The 19319-nt window shown below is 41.9% G+C and overlaps 1 protein-coding gene across 1 annotated transcript in view; it reads right to left on the reverse strand.

Annotated features, from left to right (window-relative positions):
• aspm (assembly factor for spindle microtubules) overlaps positions 1-19319 on the reverse strand; it is a 98408-nt gene that overhangs the window by 16664 nt on the left and 62425 nt on the right. Inside the window, exons 20-24 of the mRNA XM_041208747.1 lie at positions 13231-19017; positions 12539-12688; positions 11035-11201; positions 7851-8010; positions 5885-6094 (exon numbers count right to left, since the gene is read on the reverse strand). Coding sequence (XP_041064681.1) covers positions 5885-6094; positions 7851-8010; positions 11035-11201; positions 12539-12688; positions 13231-19017 — 6474 coding nt within the window. The remainder of the gene's footprint in view (positions 1-5884; positions 6095-7850; positions 8011-11034; positions 11202-12538; positions 12689-13230; positions 19018-19319) is intronic.

The raw sequence follows: 19319 nt of genomic DNA on the forward strand, positions 1-19319 counted from the left end.
TCTCCTCTTCTCCCATCCACCAATTCTAGCATTTAACACAATCTTAATAAACCTCAACTGAAGATTAGAGATAAAATGTAATGCTAACACATTTTAAGATGACTGCATTGCTCAGATTTCCTCTACAAATTAAGTCAGTCATTGATTTCTCCCTGCCTTGCTCCCATTAATGCCGCCTAAATTTTTCCATCAACTTTGAAACAAGTGTGGATTAATTAAGGAAAGCCAGCATGGATTTATTAAAGGCAAATCATGCTCAACAAACATAGAGTTTTTAGATGAGGTAACAGAAGGTTGATATGGTGTACACAGACTTCCAAAAGGCATTTGATAGTGTGACATATAATAGACTTGCCAACAAAGTTGAAACCCATTGAATAAAAAGGGACAATAGCAGCGTAAGTGATGGTGGAATAATGAGAAACAGAGTAGTGGTGAAGAGTTGTTTTTCAGACTGGAGGATGGTATATAGTGGTGCTCTGCAGGGGTTGGTATGATTCAATTACATTCTAGTTTTCAAAGAGGGACACCAATACATGACTTTAAAGCATGAATTTTAATGCAATTAAGATTATTCATTAGAAGACAGTTGAAACAAAATCTAATACTCAATAACCCAGAAAAAAAAAGATATGGATGTGTCACAAAGAACTGGCAAGACACAAGACTAGCAAAACCATGGTAATGATCATTATAGCTGCTGTCCTTGTGTGTAACGACTGTTATCAGGATCAGCAAAGAGTGAAAGTAATTCCTGACTGTTCCCTCTTGAAGTAGTGTGTTTGGTCATCCTTTTGATAGCTTTTCCACTTAGATGATTACAATGGGATATGATTGAAGTTTAGTACATTTCATATTTTTTGCATGATGTCCTGAACATGTCTGTGATGAATGTTACATAATGCAGGGTGTGTGATACACTGCAGTTTTTTTTTAAAGTATGCCATCAAAAAATATGTTTCCTGTTATTATGAGATTGTTGAGGAATCAAATAAAGCTCTTGCCCGTTTGTTATAATGAATTTGAATCTTGATCGAAAGTGTTTATATTAATGACCTAGACTTGGACATACATGGCACAATTTCAAAATTTGCAAATTACACAAAAATATTCCAAAATTCCCTAGATTCTGGAAAGGTTCCAGTGGATTGGAAAAATGCTAATATAGTGCCCTAACTCTAAAAGGGGGGGGCGGGGGGAGGCAGAAAGTAGGAAAACTATAGCCCAGTTAGTTTAATGTCTGTCTTTGGGAAATTGTTGGAATCCATTAGTGAGGAAGTAGTAATGGGGCATTTGGAAAGTCAAAGTGCAATCCATCAGAGTCAGCATGGTTTTATGAAGCGTAAATCATGTTTGACTAATTTGCTAGAGTTCTTTGAAGACGTGACAAGCAAAGTGGATAATGACGATCCTGTAGATTTAGTATATCTGGACTTCCAGAAGGCCTTTGATAAAGTGCCGCACAAAAGATTAATACACAAGATAAGATCACACGGAGTTAGGGGTAATATATTAGCTTGGATAGAGGATTGGCTAATCAACAGAAAGCAGAGAATCGGGATAAATGGGTCTTTTTCTGGATGGCAAGCTATGACTAGTGGGGTGCCACAGGGTTCAGTCCTTGGGCCCCAACTATTTACAATCTATATTAATGACTTGGATTCAGGGATAGAAGGTACTATAGCTAAATTTGCAAATGACACCAAAATAAGTGGTAAAGTAAGTTGCAATGAAGAAATAAGAAATTTGCAAATGGATATGGACAGGTTAGGTGAACGGGCCAAACTTTGGTAGACAGAGTTTAACGTGGATAAGTATGAGGTTATCCATGGAGAAGAAAAGAGTTGACGTTTCGAGTCTTCATGATCCTTCAGCAGAACTGCTGAAGGGTCATGAGGACTCGAAATGTCAACTCTTTTCTTCTCCACCGATGCTGCCAGACCTGCTGAGTTTTTCCAGGTAATTCTGTTTTTGTTTTGGATTTCCAGCATCCGCAGTTTTTTGTTTTTATCTCTGAGGTTATCCATTTTGGTCGGAAGAATATTATTTAAATGAAAAGAAACTTCAGAATGCTTCAGTGCAGAGGGATCTGGGTGTCCTCGTGCATGAATCGCTGAAACCTAGTATGCAGGTACAGCAGGTAATAAGGAAGGCAAATGGAATTTTGGCATTTATTGCTAAAGGAATATAGTATAAAAATAGGGAAGTGTTGTTGCAACTGTACAAGGCATTGGTGAGACCGCACCTGGAGTACTGTGCAGTTTTGCTCCCCTTACTTAAGGAAGGATGTAGTTGCACTGGAGGCGGTTCAGAGGAGGTTCACCAGATTGATTCCAGAGATGCAGGGCTTGTCTTATGAGGAGAGATTGAGCAGTTTAGGCCTATACTCGCTAGAGTTTAGAAGGATGAGAGGAGATCTAATCGAGGTATATAAGATGCTAAAGGGGCTAGACAAAGTAGACATAGAGCGGATGTTTCCCCTTCTGGGGCATTTTAGACCCGCACGCCGACACGCCAAATGACGTGTGGTGACACCGGGTGAGCGTTCTGACGCCACTGCGCGCCATCGCAATATTTCATTGGGCGGGCGCGCAGTTATATTTGATGCTACTTAAGGCCCTTGAGGCGTCAATTGACAGCAATTTTTCGGCACTGTGCAATCTTTGGGTCAGCGCATGGGCGCAACAGGCAGGCAGGTAGGACACATTTGTATAAACCTCACCCACAGGCGGGATGACAGGGCTCAGTGGGGTCGCAAGTGTGCTCTGTCAAATATTGATTTTTCAAAGTTACTGATACTTGCCCGTGTGATCTGCAATACTTCAAAACATATATCAGCTGCTTGGACTGGACTCTCAACCTTCAGGTCAGCACTCTGCAGTGAAGAATCTTTTTTGGGCCTGCAGATTTCAGGAAACTTTCCCTTAGCCTGGAGGCACCCCCCCTGAGGAGGAAGAGAGGGTTAGAAGGGGGAGGAGGCCAGGAGTGCACATTTAGCCTCCAGGGGAGCCACTTTTAGGAGGACAGGCACAGGCACAAGGGGTGCAGGGCCAACAGATTGTCCAAGGCAGAAGGGGCCGCAGAAGACGCCACTATCCCACTACCAGGGTAGACAGGTGGCAAAGAAGCTACCTCAATATGTCTAAGGTAGTGCCGAAGGAGGCTCCTCTCTCAAAGGAGACAGTCAACTATATCTGTCAGGTGATCGGGCCTGAGATCTCCACGAACTAGGTGGGTGAACGCCCCATGCCAGTGGCTCTGAAGGTCACAGCTGCCCTCAACTTCTATGCCTCTGGCTCCTTCCAGGGGTTGGTGGGTGATATTTGCGGTGTCTCCCAATCAGCTGTCCACACTTGTGTCAAACAGGTTACAGGTGGTCTGTTCAAGCGTGCATTGACCTTCATCTACTACCATTGGGACCAGGCAAGCCAGACACAGCGAGCCAGAGGTTCGCAGCAATTGCTGGCTTCCCCCCTCATCCAGGGTGCAATAGACTGCATACGTGGCCATCGAGGCACCAGCAAGTGAGCCCAGTGCCTTAGTCAACAGGAGGGGCTTCCACTCCATCTATGTGCAGATAGTGTGTGACCACAGGATGCTGATTCTACAAGTCTGGGCAATGTACCCAAGCAGCTCCCACAACCTACATCCTCAGACACTCCCAGGTGCCAGGGCTCTTCAGTGCTCCAGCCCGGCTGGATGGATGGCTGCTGGGTGACAAGGGGTATTCTCTCAGAAGGTAGCTCATGATGCCTCTCTGCCATCCAAGAACAGAAGCTGAGCAGCGGTATAATAGTAGCCACGCATCCTCAAGGGCTGTGGTGGAGAGAGCTATCGGCCTTCTCAAAATGGGCTCAGTACCCCAGATCACGTGTCATTGATAGTGGTTACATGCTGCGCTCTCCACAATCTTGCGCTGGAAACAGGGGATGCTGTGGACAACGAAGATGTCAACGCAGTGGCTGCGGCTGCACACGATGAGTCCAGCAGTGAGTCCGAGGATGAGCACGCACGGGGAAATGCTGAGGGAATAGATGTTGACCTGACATACTCCAGGGAGGCAGGGACACCCAGGAGGCTTTAATCCAACGGACCTTCAACTAACACACCATATATGGGCCTCTAGGACAAGCCTGGGCTGCAGGCTCTATACTCGATACCTGAGAGCAAAATCTGCCTGGATAGGAACATTAACTGAGGGCCTTGTTAAAAAAGCTGAATGTCCCACAAATCACTCATAACGTTATTGGTAACCATTCACCTGCAGGAAGAAAAGAGGAACCCTCAGCCATGGCGACATGTCAGAATTTAATATTATAACAAAAGGAACTTAAGAAAACAAAATGACAAAGGTGTGAAAACATCACACCAACTCATAAAGACCTCAGTCTGGGCCAACAAAAAAGCACCAGTGATAAACCCGTGGTGTGCTTAAGGTGCCTTATATTTACATTTTCAGGTGCTACGTCTTGGTGCTGCCCCCTCGCTGGGAGTGGCATCTGAGACAGCCTGCTCACCCTGCTGTCCTCTTGGCCTCGATGACCTTGGCGGATGTCCTCTGGCTTGTGGACCCTGTGCTGGCCCTGCCTGGGAGGGATATGCCAGTTCCACAACTGGCATCTCCCCAGTCGTCGCAGACTCATCGGATGCAAGGGTCACTGGCAGAGGGGTGGGGGAGCTGCCACCCTCATCCGGAGCGCCCTGAGAGGAGCCTGCAGAGATGACAGGCAGCTGCCGCGCCGACATGAGGTCGCTTTGGACCTCCCTGCTCACCGTGGATGGATGCGCACTGAGCAGGGAAACTTGGTGCCCAATCTATCTCCAACACTGGCACTGCAGGAAGCCATGATTGGCCTCCTGGAGGAGCCTCTCATCGAGAGTCGCCACTCTCTCCATGGAGGATGCATGGCGCTCAGCCATTGCATCAGCAATGGTCCATGTAGGCTCCTCCACCACGGACGCCAAGCCAAGCACAGCCTCATGTATCTCCACCAGATCCTCCCACACACCCTGCTGCATTTCCTGCATCGTGGACGACTCCAGAGACACATCATCACGCACCGAACGAGCATGTGGCTGGTCCCCTGCAATCCTCCAACTGCTAGCGCCATCGGCACTCTCTGTCTCTGCCAGCTCCTCTAGCGACTGTGAAGGGCCCTCACCGCTGTGCCCTGGGACACTAGCCGATGTTCTAATTCCCACCGAGGTGCTAGTATCTGTGTTGGTGCCTGCCTGGCAGAGATGGTGAGATGCTGGTGAGTCTGAGAAACTTCAATTACTGGTGTTGTTTTCCTTAGAGAAGAAAAGGGTGAGAAGAGATTTGATAGAGGTGTTCAAAATCATGAGCAGTCTGGACAGACTACTTAGAGAGAAACTATTCCCATTGGCAGAAGGGTCGATACCAGACATAAAGTGATTGGCAATAGCACCAAAGACAACATGAGGAAACGTTTTTATACAGTGAATAGTTACGACCTAGAATACATTGCCTGAAAGGATGGAGGGAGAATCAACCATGCTTTCAGAAGGGAATTAGATAAGCACCTGAAGATAACAAGTTTGAGGGTGACAGGGAATGGGGAGAGTAGTGGGACTAGCTAAATTACTGTTGTAGAGAGCCAGCATAGGCTCAACAGGCTGAATGGTTGCAGCACAGATTAGACCATTCTATGATTCTAATCTTAGCAAAGAGAAAAATGCAGCCCTAAGTCATCTTTTTATTCATTATGCATCTTATAATAGTGGAAGTCACAGTATGTATTTTCTATAGAGAGCCAAATATTTTGGGAGGTTTATAGAGTGCTAATTACATTTAAAATGAGCTTCAATAAATTAGAACTCATTCAAAACTTGAATTCAAAACATGCAGTTACTAAAATCATACCTTTTTGCGAACAAGCCATCCACGGCATATAGATTGCAAGAGAATTACAGCCTCTCTGATTCTTTTGTATTTCATGTTTTCAGCTTTTGCAAGTTGCCATGTTCTGTAAAATCTTTGTATAAATATTGCAGCCATTCTTTGCTGAAGAAACTTCTTTCTTTGATTATAACTTCTGTATGCAAGCTGAATTTGACAGGCAGCTTCATGTTTCTGTAATTCCAATAACAGACAGTAAATACTGGTGGTACATTAATTTTGCAGTATGTAATTTGCTCCAGCAACTTAACTTTTGAAATTGAATTTCAAATATTATTTGGAAACACAACTATAGGACAGCTGCAAAGTAATTTATCAACATTCTAAATATTTAGGAAAAATTGGCAATGCTTTATGGACCTACTCAAATTCTTTGAAGAAGTAATTAAATTATTGAATGTGGAGTGTAGAGGATAGTGTTAAACAAAGTTCTCAATCTGAGAAGGAATAACCAACTATGTTCCAGAGATCTCTTTTGGAACCTTTGTGGTTCACAATATTAAAAGGCAGTTGCTGATGGCAAAGCTGTGTTGAAAGGCAATGAGTAGAAAGGAAATTTTAACTCAAGAAACTTGAGCCAAATATGCAGATGTACTGTACATTTTATCACACGTAAACATGATGGTATGCATGGATTGGGGAAGGTGGCAGAATGACCTGTATACGTAGAGCTGCAATTAGACAATGCCAAATGCAATGCGGCTTACATTCCCAAAAGGAGAAAATGCAGGCCATTAACAAAAGGTACTCCGACAAAAGATTCACATCTAATTTGTCATTCTGTCTCTACCCACTCCACATAAAGGACCAAACCCAATCATCATCATCCCTTTGTTGGAAGAAAATAGGCAATGTTAGCTATGATCAGGGTAATATTAGCTATGATTTGAAGTTTCCAAAGTCAATATTCAAACAAAAGGGCTGCAGACAAAATTGGACATTGTACCCTAGCCTTGATCTTCCTTGGGTGAGTGTTTGAATAGCTTTCAGTTTAAGGGTTATGCAAAGCATTACCCTGTCTTTTCCTTCTCCAGGTACAGACTGACACTCTTAGTTTTAGAAACTGTTCAAGCTCATTTTACCTAAGCATTCCCAGATATAAAAGAAGAAAGACCAGTTTAATCCTAGCAATTTAGTCTGAATTTGAATCCTAGTACCAGAACTATGATGAAAGTATAGGTCTAGAGTTCTGTACCCCAGCACAATGGAAATTAGCCAAACCACTGAAAGATTATTGCAATTTTAATTTCAAGTTACAGCCAGCGTAACTGGAGTGTCCGTGAACTTTAACATGTTTGAAGGAACATTATGTTGGGAGCTGGAACTCCCATAAAACTGGCCACACCCCTAGATTAAAATAATGAGCATGGAGAGTTTTCACTGACTGAAGAGCTTCCTTGAAGAGGCATAAATTAAACTGGTTGTTTTTTGACAATATAAGTTTTAAAAATATATTTAATTTACTAAGGAACAGACTACTGAGCATCAAAGATACCAGTAAATACGTAGTTTTGAAAAAGTAATTTTCAGTGTTTTAATATGAGGTATTCACAGGTAGTACACTAGAAACTTACCGTAAATGCTTACTACTTGAAATAAGCCCATTTTCAACAGGATTAATAAAGCTGCACCAGGTTAAGTACATCTCTCAAATACTTTTTGAACTAAGTGGGGGTGGGGGTGGTTGGGGGAAGCAATTATGTTTTATCAAACCGCCAGATTGCATTGGTTCAGGTATGATTTAGATTCATTTGGATGGAAATGTATTTAAGCTGACACCTGAACTTTGGAAAACCTGCAGTTTGTGCCTGGGTTGTAGATTGCACCCAAAGTGAAATTCTTCCCCAATATGTTTACACTAATTACCCAATTACAAATTAAGCCAAAAAGTTTAAGAAAACGCAGTAGATTATTTCAGAAAATAGGCTACCCTGATCAATTGTTTCCTGGTTTTAAATCCTTTCCAAAAGGCCTGGATTTTGATTGCTGCCATTGTTTTTCTTAAGTTTTCATGCTGCAATCTCCTTGTTGCAATAGTCATTCTCCATCTTTGCTGAATAATGATTGCGGCAGCCCGGATCTTTAAGAACCTGTGGTTGTTAAATATGAAAAATTAATTTAACCAAACTATATTGTAAAAAGGGAAAATTTAAATCAGGAAGCATAAGTAGTCAGTTCCTATACCTACAGCAATATAAGATCTTTCTTGCTCCCTGGAATGTTATTCCTTGCAGTCAATGGGTGGAATTTTCCCAAATTTGCACTATGTTGTAGTAGTTCTATCCACCGGCCACGATGGTGGGTTCATCCCGAACCCACCCCATTATTTATACACTCCCAGGAAACACTCCATTTCCAAAATCCAACTACAAGCACACACCTGTGCTTCCAACTCACCACTGCTGCACAGAAGACATGGCCCTGAAACTGAAGAAGACTGCAGCCCCCAGGTTCAATGACGCGTCTCTCAAGCGGCTTCTGGATGCCGTGGAGGCCTGCCAGAACATCCTCTACCCACTCTGGCATAGGATGGGCAGTAACAGCACTAACACGGCTTGGGAGGCGGTGGCAGTAGTGGTCAGTGCCACCGCTCTGCAAAAGAGGACAGCCACCCAGTGCCGCAAGAGGATGAATGATCTCTTTCATTCCGCCCGGGTATGTGACTCATTTCATCACTCAACTCTCACACTCATAAACCTATCACGCATCCACAGGGCCCACACTCACTGCCGGTTCAAGGGACATCGCCATTCACTCTCTCACTCCTAGTGTCATTGTCTGCATCCTGTCCATGGAGCCACTCAACACCCACACAGGCCAGGCATACTTGTCATCTGGCCTAGCAGGCATCCTGCTTACACTTTCTCCATCCCTATCAATGCAGGACAAGCTGGCACACAAGAAGAGAGAGAGGCCGCAGACCAGTGGCTGAATGCCCGAAATCAAGGTCTTTGAAAACAGAGCCATCCAGCTGGCCGGCGAGGATCCGGACTCGTCATTTGCTGATGGTGAGGTTGGTGCTGCTCTACCAAGTGAGGATCCAGCAGTGCAACATCCATCAGACAACCATGCTATGAGTGATGTGTCCTGTTTCACAGGCCACTGCCATACACTAACTATCTCTCCTTGCTTCCGCAGGCGCATCTGCCAAATAGCCGAGAGTTTCAAGGGCCTCCAGTTAAGCCCCGAAGAAACCTCTGAAGAAGAATCTGGAGGCACCCTCCCTGAAGTCCCATCACAGCGCTCACTCACACCCTCTAAAGTTGCCTCAGAAACAGGGCTGCACTTACCCCCTGCTCCTCCCCTCGCCACCAGTCAGCACTTAACCCCCAGGGAGTGCCCCTGGAGCCTGCAAAGCAACAGGTGACCCTGGCAAGCTCTGCAGAACGTTGCTGTGCACTCACCTCCAGTTCACCTAAAGTGCAGGCCGCCAAGTGCACGTTGCCTCTGTGCTATTGTGAAACACGCTGGCGTGCTTTCCCGCCAACGGGACAGACGATCCAGCGGGGATGCAAGAGCCTGGTGAGATGGCCTGATAATGATAGGCTGATGCATCACAATGAGGTTCTCGATGACCGATGGCGGGAAATGCAGCCTACTGGTGGCGGGTTGAGCAGACAATCACGATCTGCCTTCCCACTGTCGTGAAACCAATTGCACAATATTATCTGCTCATGCCGCCTGTACGCCCGCTGCCAGCTGATATGGAAAATTCCACCCAATGTGGCAGATGAACATTTTCCATTTCATGGACTGTCAGCTAACACCATCTGCTCTGTCTCAAGTTCTGAATAGCATCCTCTACTGCATCAATGTGGCACTTCTTTCATTTCCAACTCTAAGCATGATATATACTCAGGTGAAATTGGCAAATGGTAGGGCAATTGTCTGCCTTTTTGTGCTCATAAACCTACGCCACTAGGAATTGGATTAAGATTGCCCAACTTCATTTTATATTCAGAAAGATGAGATTTTCATCCTGAGGATTATTATTCATTAAAAACACGTTCACTGGTCATTTTTTCTCAATAATAATGCTTATAAATTCCCCCTCTTTAAAGCGTTAGTGCAGTTTCTATATTTTTCCTTCTTCCTCGTGCGCTAACACAAATTAGTCTGCCCTTTTTGTTGCAAATTATTATTCTTTATTACATCACAGTGAACAAATGACATTTACTCAATTTGAATTGTATTTTGGGAAGCATGACAAATATCAGTGATTTGTAACTAACATTTTGAGAGAAAATGCATTGGCCCGGTTTTTGCTGTCAGCAAAGGGACGGTATTAGCTGTTGACCTTGATGAAAATTGCCCACAAAGATTTAGTGGGCTGTGGCTGTGTGGCATCAAGTTGATTATGGCATCATCCATAAGGGATCTCGGGTGCCCAAGAATACTAACTCATCAAGTAACCAGTTTGATGAATTCTCAGAGAGCAAACCAGGAAGTAAAAAGGCACTGAATTTTATTCATTTTTGAACTGTTTCACGAGGAGGATGGGATTGAGACAGAAGTAGAAAACTTTTTAAAAAGAAAAAAAATGGCATGGAGCAAATGGCATTCCATACGTCTAAATTTATTACAGGGCCAGAGGGGTTGTTCATCAATTATTATGACTTGGTACATTGTTAAAAACCCTGAAACACCTCATATAACAAGGGGTTTAACATTTTCAATGGTTTTTATGGTGAGATTGGTGTGCAAAAATTTTAAGTTCACAGCAAATCACTGATTGCATCTGGAATAACAGCAACTACATTACCAATGAAAGAGCAGGGCATTCCTGTACGAAACTTCCAGATTTACACATTTATCTTCCCATATGCTAATCGATGTCTCCGCTAAGCTGCGTGGTCAGCCTAAAAGCTACCACAAAGGTCATGTTCCATGATAAATAACGTGTGCACGCAGCCACGCAAAAACATTTAAAAGGGATTGTGTAGTAGAGAAAAAAATATTGGCCGTGCATAACGGCTAGATTTCAAAGGGAAAATTAGTGTTTATGTCAGTTTCACAGGATAATAACGGCAAAAGCTGACAGTTGTTTTCTCTACAATTGCAAAGCATGGGCTGTAATTAAAAAAAAACACAACTTCTTTTACTTAGAGAGTTACCTCGATCTTTCTTGTTTTGCTCTCAATCGCCGTTTGATGAATATAACTGAATTAAGTATGGACTTATACTGCTGACGTACAGTTCGAGCCTTGAACCATGCCTGGATTTTTTGTGCAGCTCTCATTTTTTTGGCTAGCTGTCTCACTTGGTACCTACGGAATGCATTCTGAAACAAAATAAAAATACACAATAGAATGTTCACTGACAGTGGGTGCTGAAGTTGGTCAAGAAGAACAGAAAACAATTTTAACTGAAGTGATGCATTTCAAGTAAAGAAATGGCATATTGAGATTACAATATTCCTGCAAATAAGACCTTTAAACTAGGGGACCCAAAAGATGTTTTCCTGTGCATAAAACTTTAAATGAAAATGTGATGGAACATAAAACACTAATAAAACTAAATGCTCAAATGAATATCAATGATGCAAGCAAGAGCAACAAAACTGCACAGTGAAAAACATACTTACTAAAGAAGATATTCTAAAATTGGATTAAAATTGTTAAAATAGAATATTTACAATTAAAATGCATGCTCTTGTTTATGAGAAATGCCATGCACAACAAAGCAAGAAATGGTGCTTCAGTATAGATAAGAGTTTATGTCAACAGCTAGAAATCATGCATTGACAAAAGGAATGAAAATAGGACCTATATTCAGGATAAAACAGAAAGGAAGCAATAGAAAAGAAATTTAGTAACAAAGATGTGAAGGGTAGAATATTGATGATGCTTTCAAAAGCCCAAAACCTGGTACAATTAGAGTGACACTAAGAACTGACTGCATCAAATTTTGGCATAAGACTAGCAGCCAGTGCTAAAGTGAACAAATCTGTTGGATGGCCTTGCAGCATTTTGTCAACAAACAGCCAATTATTGTATTGATGATAGATCAGATTAGCTGTTGAGTACAGCTCTTCACATTGAAGTATAAACAAACAAAAGGTCTGTGTGCTTAGCCAGTAAGTGAAACCAAGTCAGTGGTATAACTCTATTGCCAGGCCTCCTGGTGAAGAAGGTGTCAGTTTTGAAATCAGTGTGTACTGAATCACAATAGCATCGCTGAAAAGGAAAGAGAATTTAAAATTGGAAGCTAAGAAAATAGTTTACGATCCAGCGTTAGTTACTTTGCATCACTTTTTAGAGGGAAGAGAAATATAATGCTAAATTCAGAGATCAAATGTTCAAAGGCATCAGAAAAGCAGCTTGGCAGTGTGCTGATGATTTTAAAGCAAAGCACCTAGTTCAGACAATAGACATTCACAGACTTCAAAACAAAATAGAATAAAAAATTCTCTGGACAATTCTATATTCCAAAATTTTTCTTTACATGTGAAAGGTGGGAAGTGCAAGTATTTTTTGAAAAAAGGGCAAGCTTTCACAATTTGAAATTATAGGCAAGTTTAGCATGGGAATATCTGGAGCAGTGCAGCCTCATAAAGTACAATCAGCATGGATTGGGAGTGGAAAATTACCATTATTTGACAATTTGTCAAAGAAATACCTGTATTACAACAGCAGCATGCTTCATTTTAAGGTATTTCTCTTGTTCAGTCTTTCTTTGACAATAAGCTCTGTAGTGTTGCTGTATCACACATGCGGACTTCTTGTTGAGAAGGAATATTTTCCTCTGTTTCTTTCTACGATAACAAGCCTGCAAGGATTTTTAAAAACATAACTGAAGTAAACTAATGTACTTAAAGATGGAATGAAAATAGGCTACACATATTGGTAATATTTGAAAATATTCCATTTGTACATTGTTCTCCAACCCTTAAACTAATCCCCTTTTAATTAGCATTTGACATTTGCTCCTTGTAAATGTAGCCAGTTATCTCGGTGCCTGTCTTTGCTGAATCACTCCCCCATTTGGCAACATACAATTTCGCACAAGAGATGAGCAGAGACAGAAGGGGGGAGAGAAAACTGAAGAGGAAAGAGAAAGGAGGTCAGAGGAGAGAAAATAAAATAACATGAAGTTTATCATTGTTCACAATGATATTGGATACAGCAAAGACAAACTGGAATCTGCCTCTCGTTTTAATCACCCCCAATCAATTAAAGAACTGTTTTTATGAATAAATCAGATTTTTATGTTTACAAGTTTAACTTGCAACTGTATTCAAACCATAATACTACAAGAGGGCACCAATTTAAATATTATATCCAATTTAAACTTAACATTTGAAATATTACCTGAATTTTTGTGATGCTCTGAAGAAACATTTTATAACTTCTTCGGGCAATAGCTCCTCGCATTCTGGCTTGAAGGCTGATGACTATCCGCCGGAGTGTCAAGTAAGTTGATCTCTGTTGCTTCATTAGCAGGTAGGATCTGTAATGCCTTTGCAATACAACAGCTGCTACTTTGTATTTCGTATATAGTTTTCGAGCTTCAAGACCACGGTAGTGAGACTGGACTACAATTGCTGAAGATTTCATTCGGAGGAAAGTTCTCCTATACTGAATCATACGGAGTATTGACTGAATTTTTACAGCTGCACATTTCTGTTTAAACCAGTGACGAACAACCATACCTCTGTAGGCTGCCTGAATTGTGATGGCTGCATGCCTCATGGATTGATATTGCACAAGCTGTGAATGGCGCATTTTGCAAGCTCTGTACCAGCTTTGGATTGAAATAGCTGCAAGCCGCACGGCTCTGTAGCGTACCCTTGCTCGAAAACCACGGAATGCTGCTTGCAATATTATTACAGCTGACTTCTGAATCAAGTACAATTTTCTCGTGATGCACATCTGCAAAAAAGACTTAATAAGGCGGACAGCCTTAATTTTTTTAACCAAATCTCGGGCTTTTTTCCCACGGTAAAATGCCTGGAAACTAATTGTTGCTTTCTTGACATCATCATACTGTTTCATACAGGCATCCCTTATTTTGCAAGCTCGGTATCTTCTCTGTACAGTTGTTGCTGCCCAACAGAGTCTTTTGTAGCATTGGCGCTGCTTGTGCATTCGATAATAACTCTGTATCAACGTTGTTGATTCATGCATGCTTCTCAAATGCTGTCGAACAATCATTCCTCTGTATGCAGCCTGAATATGCAGAACACTGTTGCGAATCTTCATGTAATTCTCGTGATCGGTTTTCATTTGAAGGCGAGCTCGATAATGGGCTTGCATTATCACAGCTGCCAGTCTCAGTGCCTGATATGGGAGGCAAACCCTGTGCATCCTAAATGCAGCTTGTATTACTGTAGCTGCCTTGTGCCTGCACTGAATTTCTTGCCTAACTTTCATGCCTCTGTAAGCAGCTTGTATTGCTAAGGCTGCATTACGGACAGAGAAATATTTCTGTTGTTGTATTCGAGTAAGCAGTATTGCACGGTATCGTTGTTGGATTATGGTAGCAGCTGTTCTAAGATTCAGATATGTTTTTCTATTGTTATAGGCCCTAAATCTTCTCTGGATAATTATTACAGCTTGACCAATTCTCCGAATTTCTTGCCTTGTTTTCATTCCACGGAAAACAGCCTGAATATGAATAGTTGCTTTCTTGACATCATCATACTGTTTCACACAGGCATCCCTGACTTTGCAAGCTCGGTATCTTCTCTGTACAGCTGTTGCTGCCCAACAGAGTCTTCTGTAGTATTGGCGCCGCTTGTGCATTCGGTAATAACTCTGTATCAATGTTGCTGATTCATGCATGCTTCTCAAATGCTGTCGAACAATCATTCCTCGGTATGCAGCCTGAATATGCAGAACACTGTTGCGAATCTTCATGTAATTCTCGTGATCGGTTTTCATTTGAAGGCGAGCTCGATAATGGGCTTGCATTATCACAGCTGCCAGTCTCAGTGCCTGATATGGGAGGCAAACCCTGTGCATCCTAAATGCAGCTTGTATTACTGTAGCTGCCTTGTGCCTGCACTGAATTTCTTGCCTAACTTTCATGCCTCTGTAAGCAGCTTGTATTGCTAAGGCTGCATTACGAACAGAGAAATATTTCTGTTGTTGAATTCGAGTAAGCAGTATTGCACGGTATCGTTGTTGGATTATGGTAGCAGCAGTTCTAAGATTCAGATATGTTTTTCTATTGTTATAGGCCCTAAATCTTCTCTGGATAATTATTACAGCTTGACCAATTCTCCGAATTTCTTGCCTTGTTTTCATGCCACGGAAAACAGCCTGAATGTGAATAGTTGCTTTCTTGACATCATCATACTGTTTCACACAGGCATCCCTGACTTTGCAAGCTCGGTATCTTCTCTGTACAGCTGTTGCTGCCCAACAGAGTCTTTTGTAGTATTGGCGCTGCTTGTGCATTCGATAATAATTCTGTATCAATGTTGCTGATTCATGCATGCTTCTCAAATGTTGTCGAACAATCATTCCTCGGTATGCAGCCTGAATATGCAGAACACTGTTGCGAATCTTCATGTAATTCTCGTGATCGGTTTTCATTTGAAGGCGAGCTCGATAATGGGCTTGTATTATCACAGCTGCCAGTCTCAGTGCCTGATATGGGAGGCAAACCCTGTGCATCCTAAATGCAGCTTGTATTACTGTAGCTGCCTTGTGCCGGCACTGAATTTCTTGCCTAACCTTCATGCCTCTGTAAGCAGTTTGTATTGCTAAGGCTGCATTACGAACAGAGAAATATTTCTGTTGTTGAATTCGAGTAAGCAGTATTGCACGGTATCGTTGTTGGATTATGGTAGCAGCAGTTCTAAGATTCAGATATGTTTTTCTATTGTTATAGGCCCTAAATCTTCTCTGGATAATTATTACAGCTTGACCAATTCTCCAAATTTCTTGCCTTGTTTTCATTCCACGGAAAACAGCCTGAATATGAATAGTTGCTTTCTTGACATCATCATACTGTTTCACACAGGCATCCCTGACTTTGCAAGCTCGGTATCTTCTCTGTACAGCTGTTGCTGCCCAACAGAGTCTTCTGTAGTATTGGCGCTGCTTGTGCATTCGATAATAACTCTGTATCAATGTTGCTGATTCATGCATGCTTCTCAAATGCTGTCGAACAATCATTCCTCGGTATGCAGCCTGAATATGCAGAACACTGTTGCAAATCTTCATGTAATTCTCGTGATCGGTTTTCATTTGAAGGCGAGCTCGATAATGGGCTTGTATTATCACAGCTGCCAGTCTCAGTGCCTGGTATGGAAGGCAAACCTTGTGCATCCTAAATGCAGCTTGTATTACTGTAGCAGCCTTTTGCCTGCGCTGAATCTCTTGCCTAACTTGCATGCCTCTGTAAGCAGCTTGTATTACTAATGTTGCACGGCGGACGGATAGGTACATTCCTCGCTGCTTTCTGCTCAGCACCAAAGCTCTGAATTGTCTTTGCAGTAAAACTGAAGCAGCTCTAAGAGCGATGTAATGCTTCCTGGTTAAAAAAGATTTAGCCGCTGCTTGGATAACTGTAGCAGCTTTGTGAATTTCTTTCAGCTTTTTCCGGGTTTTCATGGCACGAAATGCAGCTTGCAGCACTATGGCAGCAGTCCTCATGTTTTGATACTTTTGACATTGATGTTTTCTTTGCACATGAGCTCTGAATCGATTCTGTATTATTAATGCTGCTCGTCTCCTCGTCTGAAATTTTTCATGCATTTTGTGCATTCTGAAATAAGACTGTATCATAATACAAGCTTGCAATTTTCTATTAAATTCTTTTCTTGCAATCATGCCCTTATAAGCTGCTTGAAGTGTCATTGCTGATTGGCGCACTGTCAGATATATTTGACGTTCTTTTCTCCCCATCAACTTTGCCTTAAAACGGTGCTGAACAGTTAATGCAGCATTCTTTAGCATTTCAAGCTGGTGCTGCGCTCTGAACCTTCGGAAAGCAGATTGAATGGTCACTGCAGCCTTGTGCTGCATTTTTAATTTTTCCCTTGCAGATAATCCACGGCATGCTGCTTGAAGAATAATCACTGCTGTCTTAATTTTAAGGTACTCTAGTCGCTGCTGCTGCCCAACTTTGCAACTCCTATACCATCTCTGGATCACAATGGCAGCATTTTGCATTGCCAAGTACTTGACCCTTGAAGCATGTCCCCTTAAAGCTGCCTGGATTTTAGTGGCTGCTGTATGTTGAAGCTTAATCATTTTGCGCACAATGTAACCTTTGTATGCTGCCTGTAAACATATTACAGCTTCTTTGATTCTTAAGAAGTTCTGTCTTTGATAAACCCCTTCACTGTAGGCACGGAATCCCCTTTGAATTATGACTACAGCAAAATGAATCCTAAGATACTGCCTCCTGAGCCTATGCATTCTGAACATGGACTGAATTTTAACTGCTGCTTGCTTCCACAAGTGCAACTGTTTTTGTATTAAGTACAGTCTAACGGCAGACTGAAGACATATACAAGCTTCTCTTTTTCTCAGATACTCGTTTCGCTTTTCCAAACAAAGTTTATTAGCCCGGTAACATCTTTGGACATAAGTTGTGGCTTTTTTAAGAGACCTGTAATACTTCCGTACTTGGATCATTTTCACAGAGGCCTGAATTTTGATGGTAGCATTTTTAATTTGCATGAACCTTTTGCGTGAAATATATGCACGAAAAGCAGACTGGATCTTTACAACTGAACGTAAAAGCCAAAACTGTCTTCTTGCTTGTAACCCTCTGTATGCAGACTGGAAGACAATAACTGCAGACCTTATTGCCTTGTACTCAGACTGAGCTTTCTTTTGAGCTGAAATTGCTCTGAAGTGGGCTTGTAATACACAAGCTGCAGCTTTCATTGAATAATATCTTCGCTGAGCTTGCCATCTTCTCACATGGGCCTGCACTGCAATGACACATTGTCTATTATGCAAAAACTTAAATCTTTCTTTTCTCGTTTGCCAATATGACTGAATAATACATGCAGCTTTCACTTTTCTGGCAAACTGGCGAGCCTTCATACCTCGAAAGTGAGCCTGTATAACTATCGCTGCCTTGAGCATCAATACATACTTCTCATGCTGAGCTTTTCCTTCTCTGTAAGCTCTGTAATATTTTTGGATGGCCAGCACCGCAGTTTTCATGGTGCAAAAAGCACGTTGAGCCATGCAGCATCTATACCATGACTGTATTCGAATGCAACTTTCTTTTTGATGTAAATATCTTTGTTTTTCTCTATACATTCGATACCATGACTGGATTGTAATTGCAGCTTGATTTTCTCTAATCTTTTTTTGAGCTCGCCATCTGCGAAAAGCTAGTTGCACCTTTACAGTTGCTTGTCTAAGTTTTAGGTAATGCTGCATCTCCTTCTGCCCCTGTTGCTTGGTTCTGAAACGCCTCTGCACAATAATGGCAGCTTGACGATATTTTTGAAACCTAGTTTGAGCCAAACGCATTCTTACTAAAGCCTGCATGGTAACGACCACTTTCCGAACAGCAATGTACTTCTTTCGCTGCTGATACATTCTAAAAGTAGATTGGATTACAATGGCTGACTTAGTTTGGTAATAGAGCTTCCTCACTCTTGAACCACGGTAAGCAGCTTGAAATACTACTGCAGCCCATTTCAATCTCTGATATGAAACATATTCATACTTTCCTGTCACATATGCCTTTATATGCTTCTGCAGTGTAACAGTAGCTTTTTTCCTTTTGCTGATTTCAGTTCTTACTAGATATCCTTTAGCATATGTTTGTATCAAGGATATGGACCGTTGAAACCTTTTGTATTGGTATCGACAGAGAAAACCCCTTATGTATTTCTGAAGTATTATTGAAGCTTTGGTCTCCTTCTTCAGCTTGCATGCTTTCCACCTTCTAAATGCAGATTGTATTATAACAGTGGATTGTTTCAACTGCAAATAATTCCTTCGCTCGGCCAAAGCTAGCAGACGTGCTCTGAAATGCCTCTGAAGTGCAACAGTGGCCCATACAGTACGTTTATAAGCAGTGACTGCGATTTTCATCCTTATGAGGCTTTGTATGAGAATGCAATAGCGTTGTGCCCTCCGAAGCTGTCTTCTAGCAGTATACCCTCGCCAGTGAGCCTGTTACATAAAGAAATTGGGAAAAAAATTACAATACCCAGCAGGTTGTATCAAAACAAAACCAATTACTATTAGAAATTAGACGAGTACCCAAAAAACCCTCCAGTCAAGTACATCTGTGAGACTATTTCATGCAGTGAACATATAACCATGGCTGGGCATACAAAACAGTTTTTATAAAACTACCTTAAACAAATCTCTGAAATACTAGTCTTTAATATTTGTTTTAAATTACCTCCCAAATTATTATTTGACAATCAAATTTAGAAGGTTAGAAAGCCCAAATTTACCTTAACTAGTAT

Source organism: Carcharodon carcharias, chromosome 16, assembly GCF_017639515.1.
Source record: "Carcharodon carcharias isolate sCarCar2 chromosome 16, sCarCar2.pri, whole genome shotgun sequence".
Classification (NCBI taxonomy): Eukaryota; Metazoa; Chordata; class Chondrichthyes; order Lamniformes; family Lamnidae; genus Carcharodon; species Carcharodon carcharias.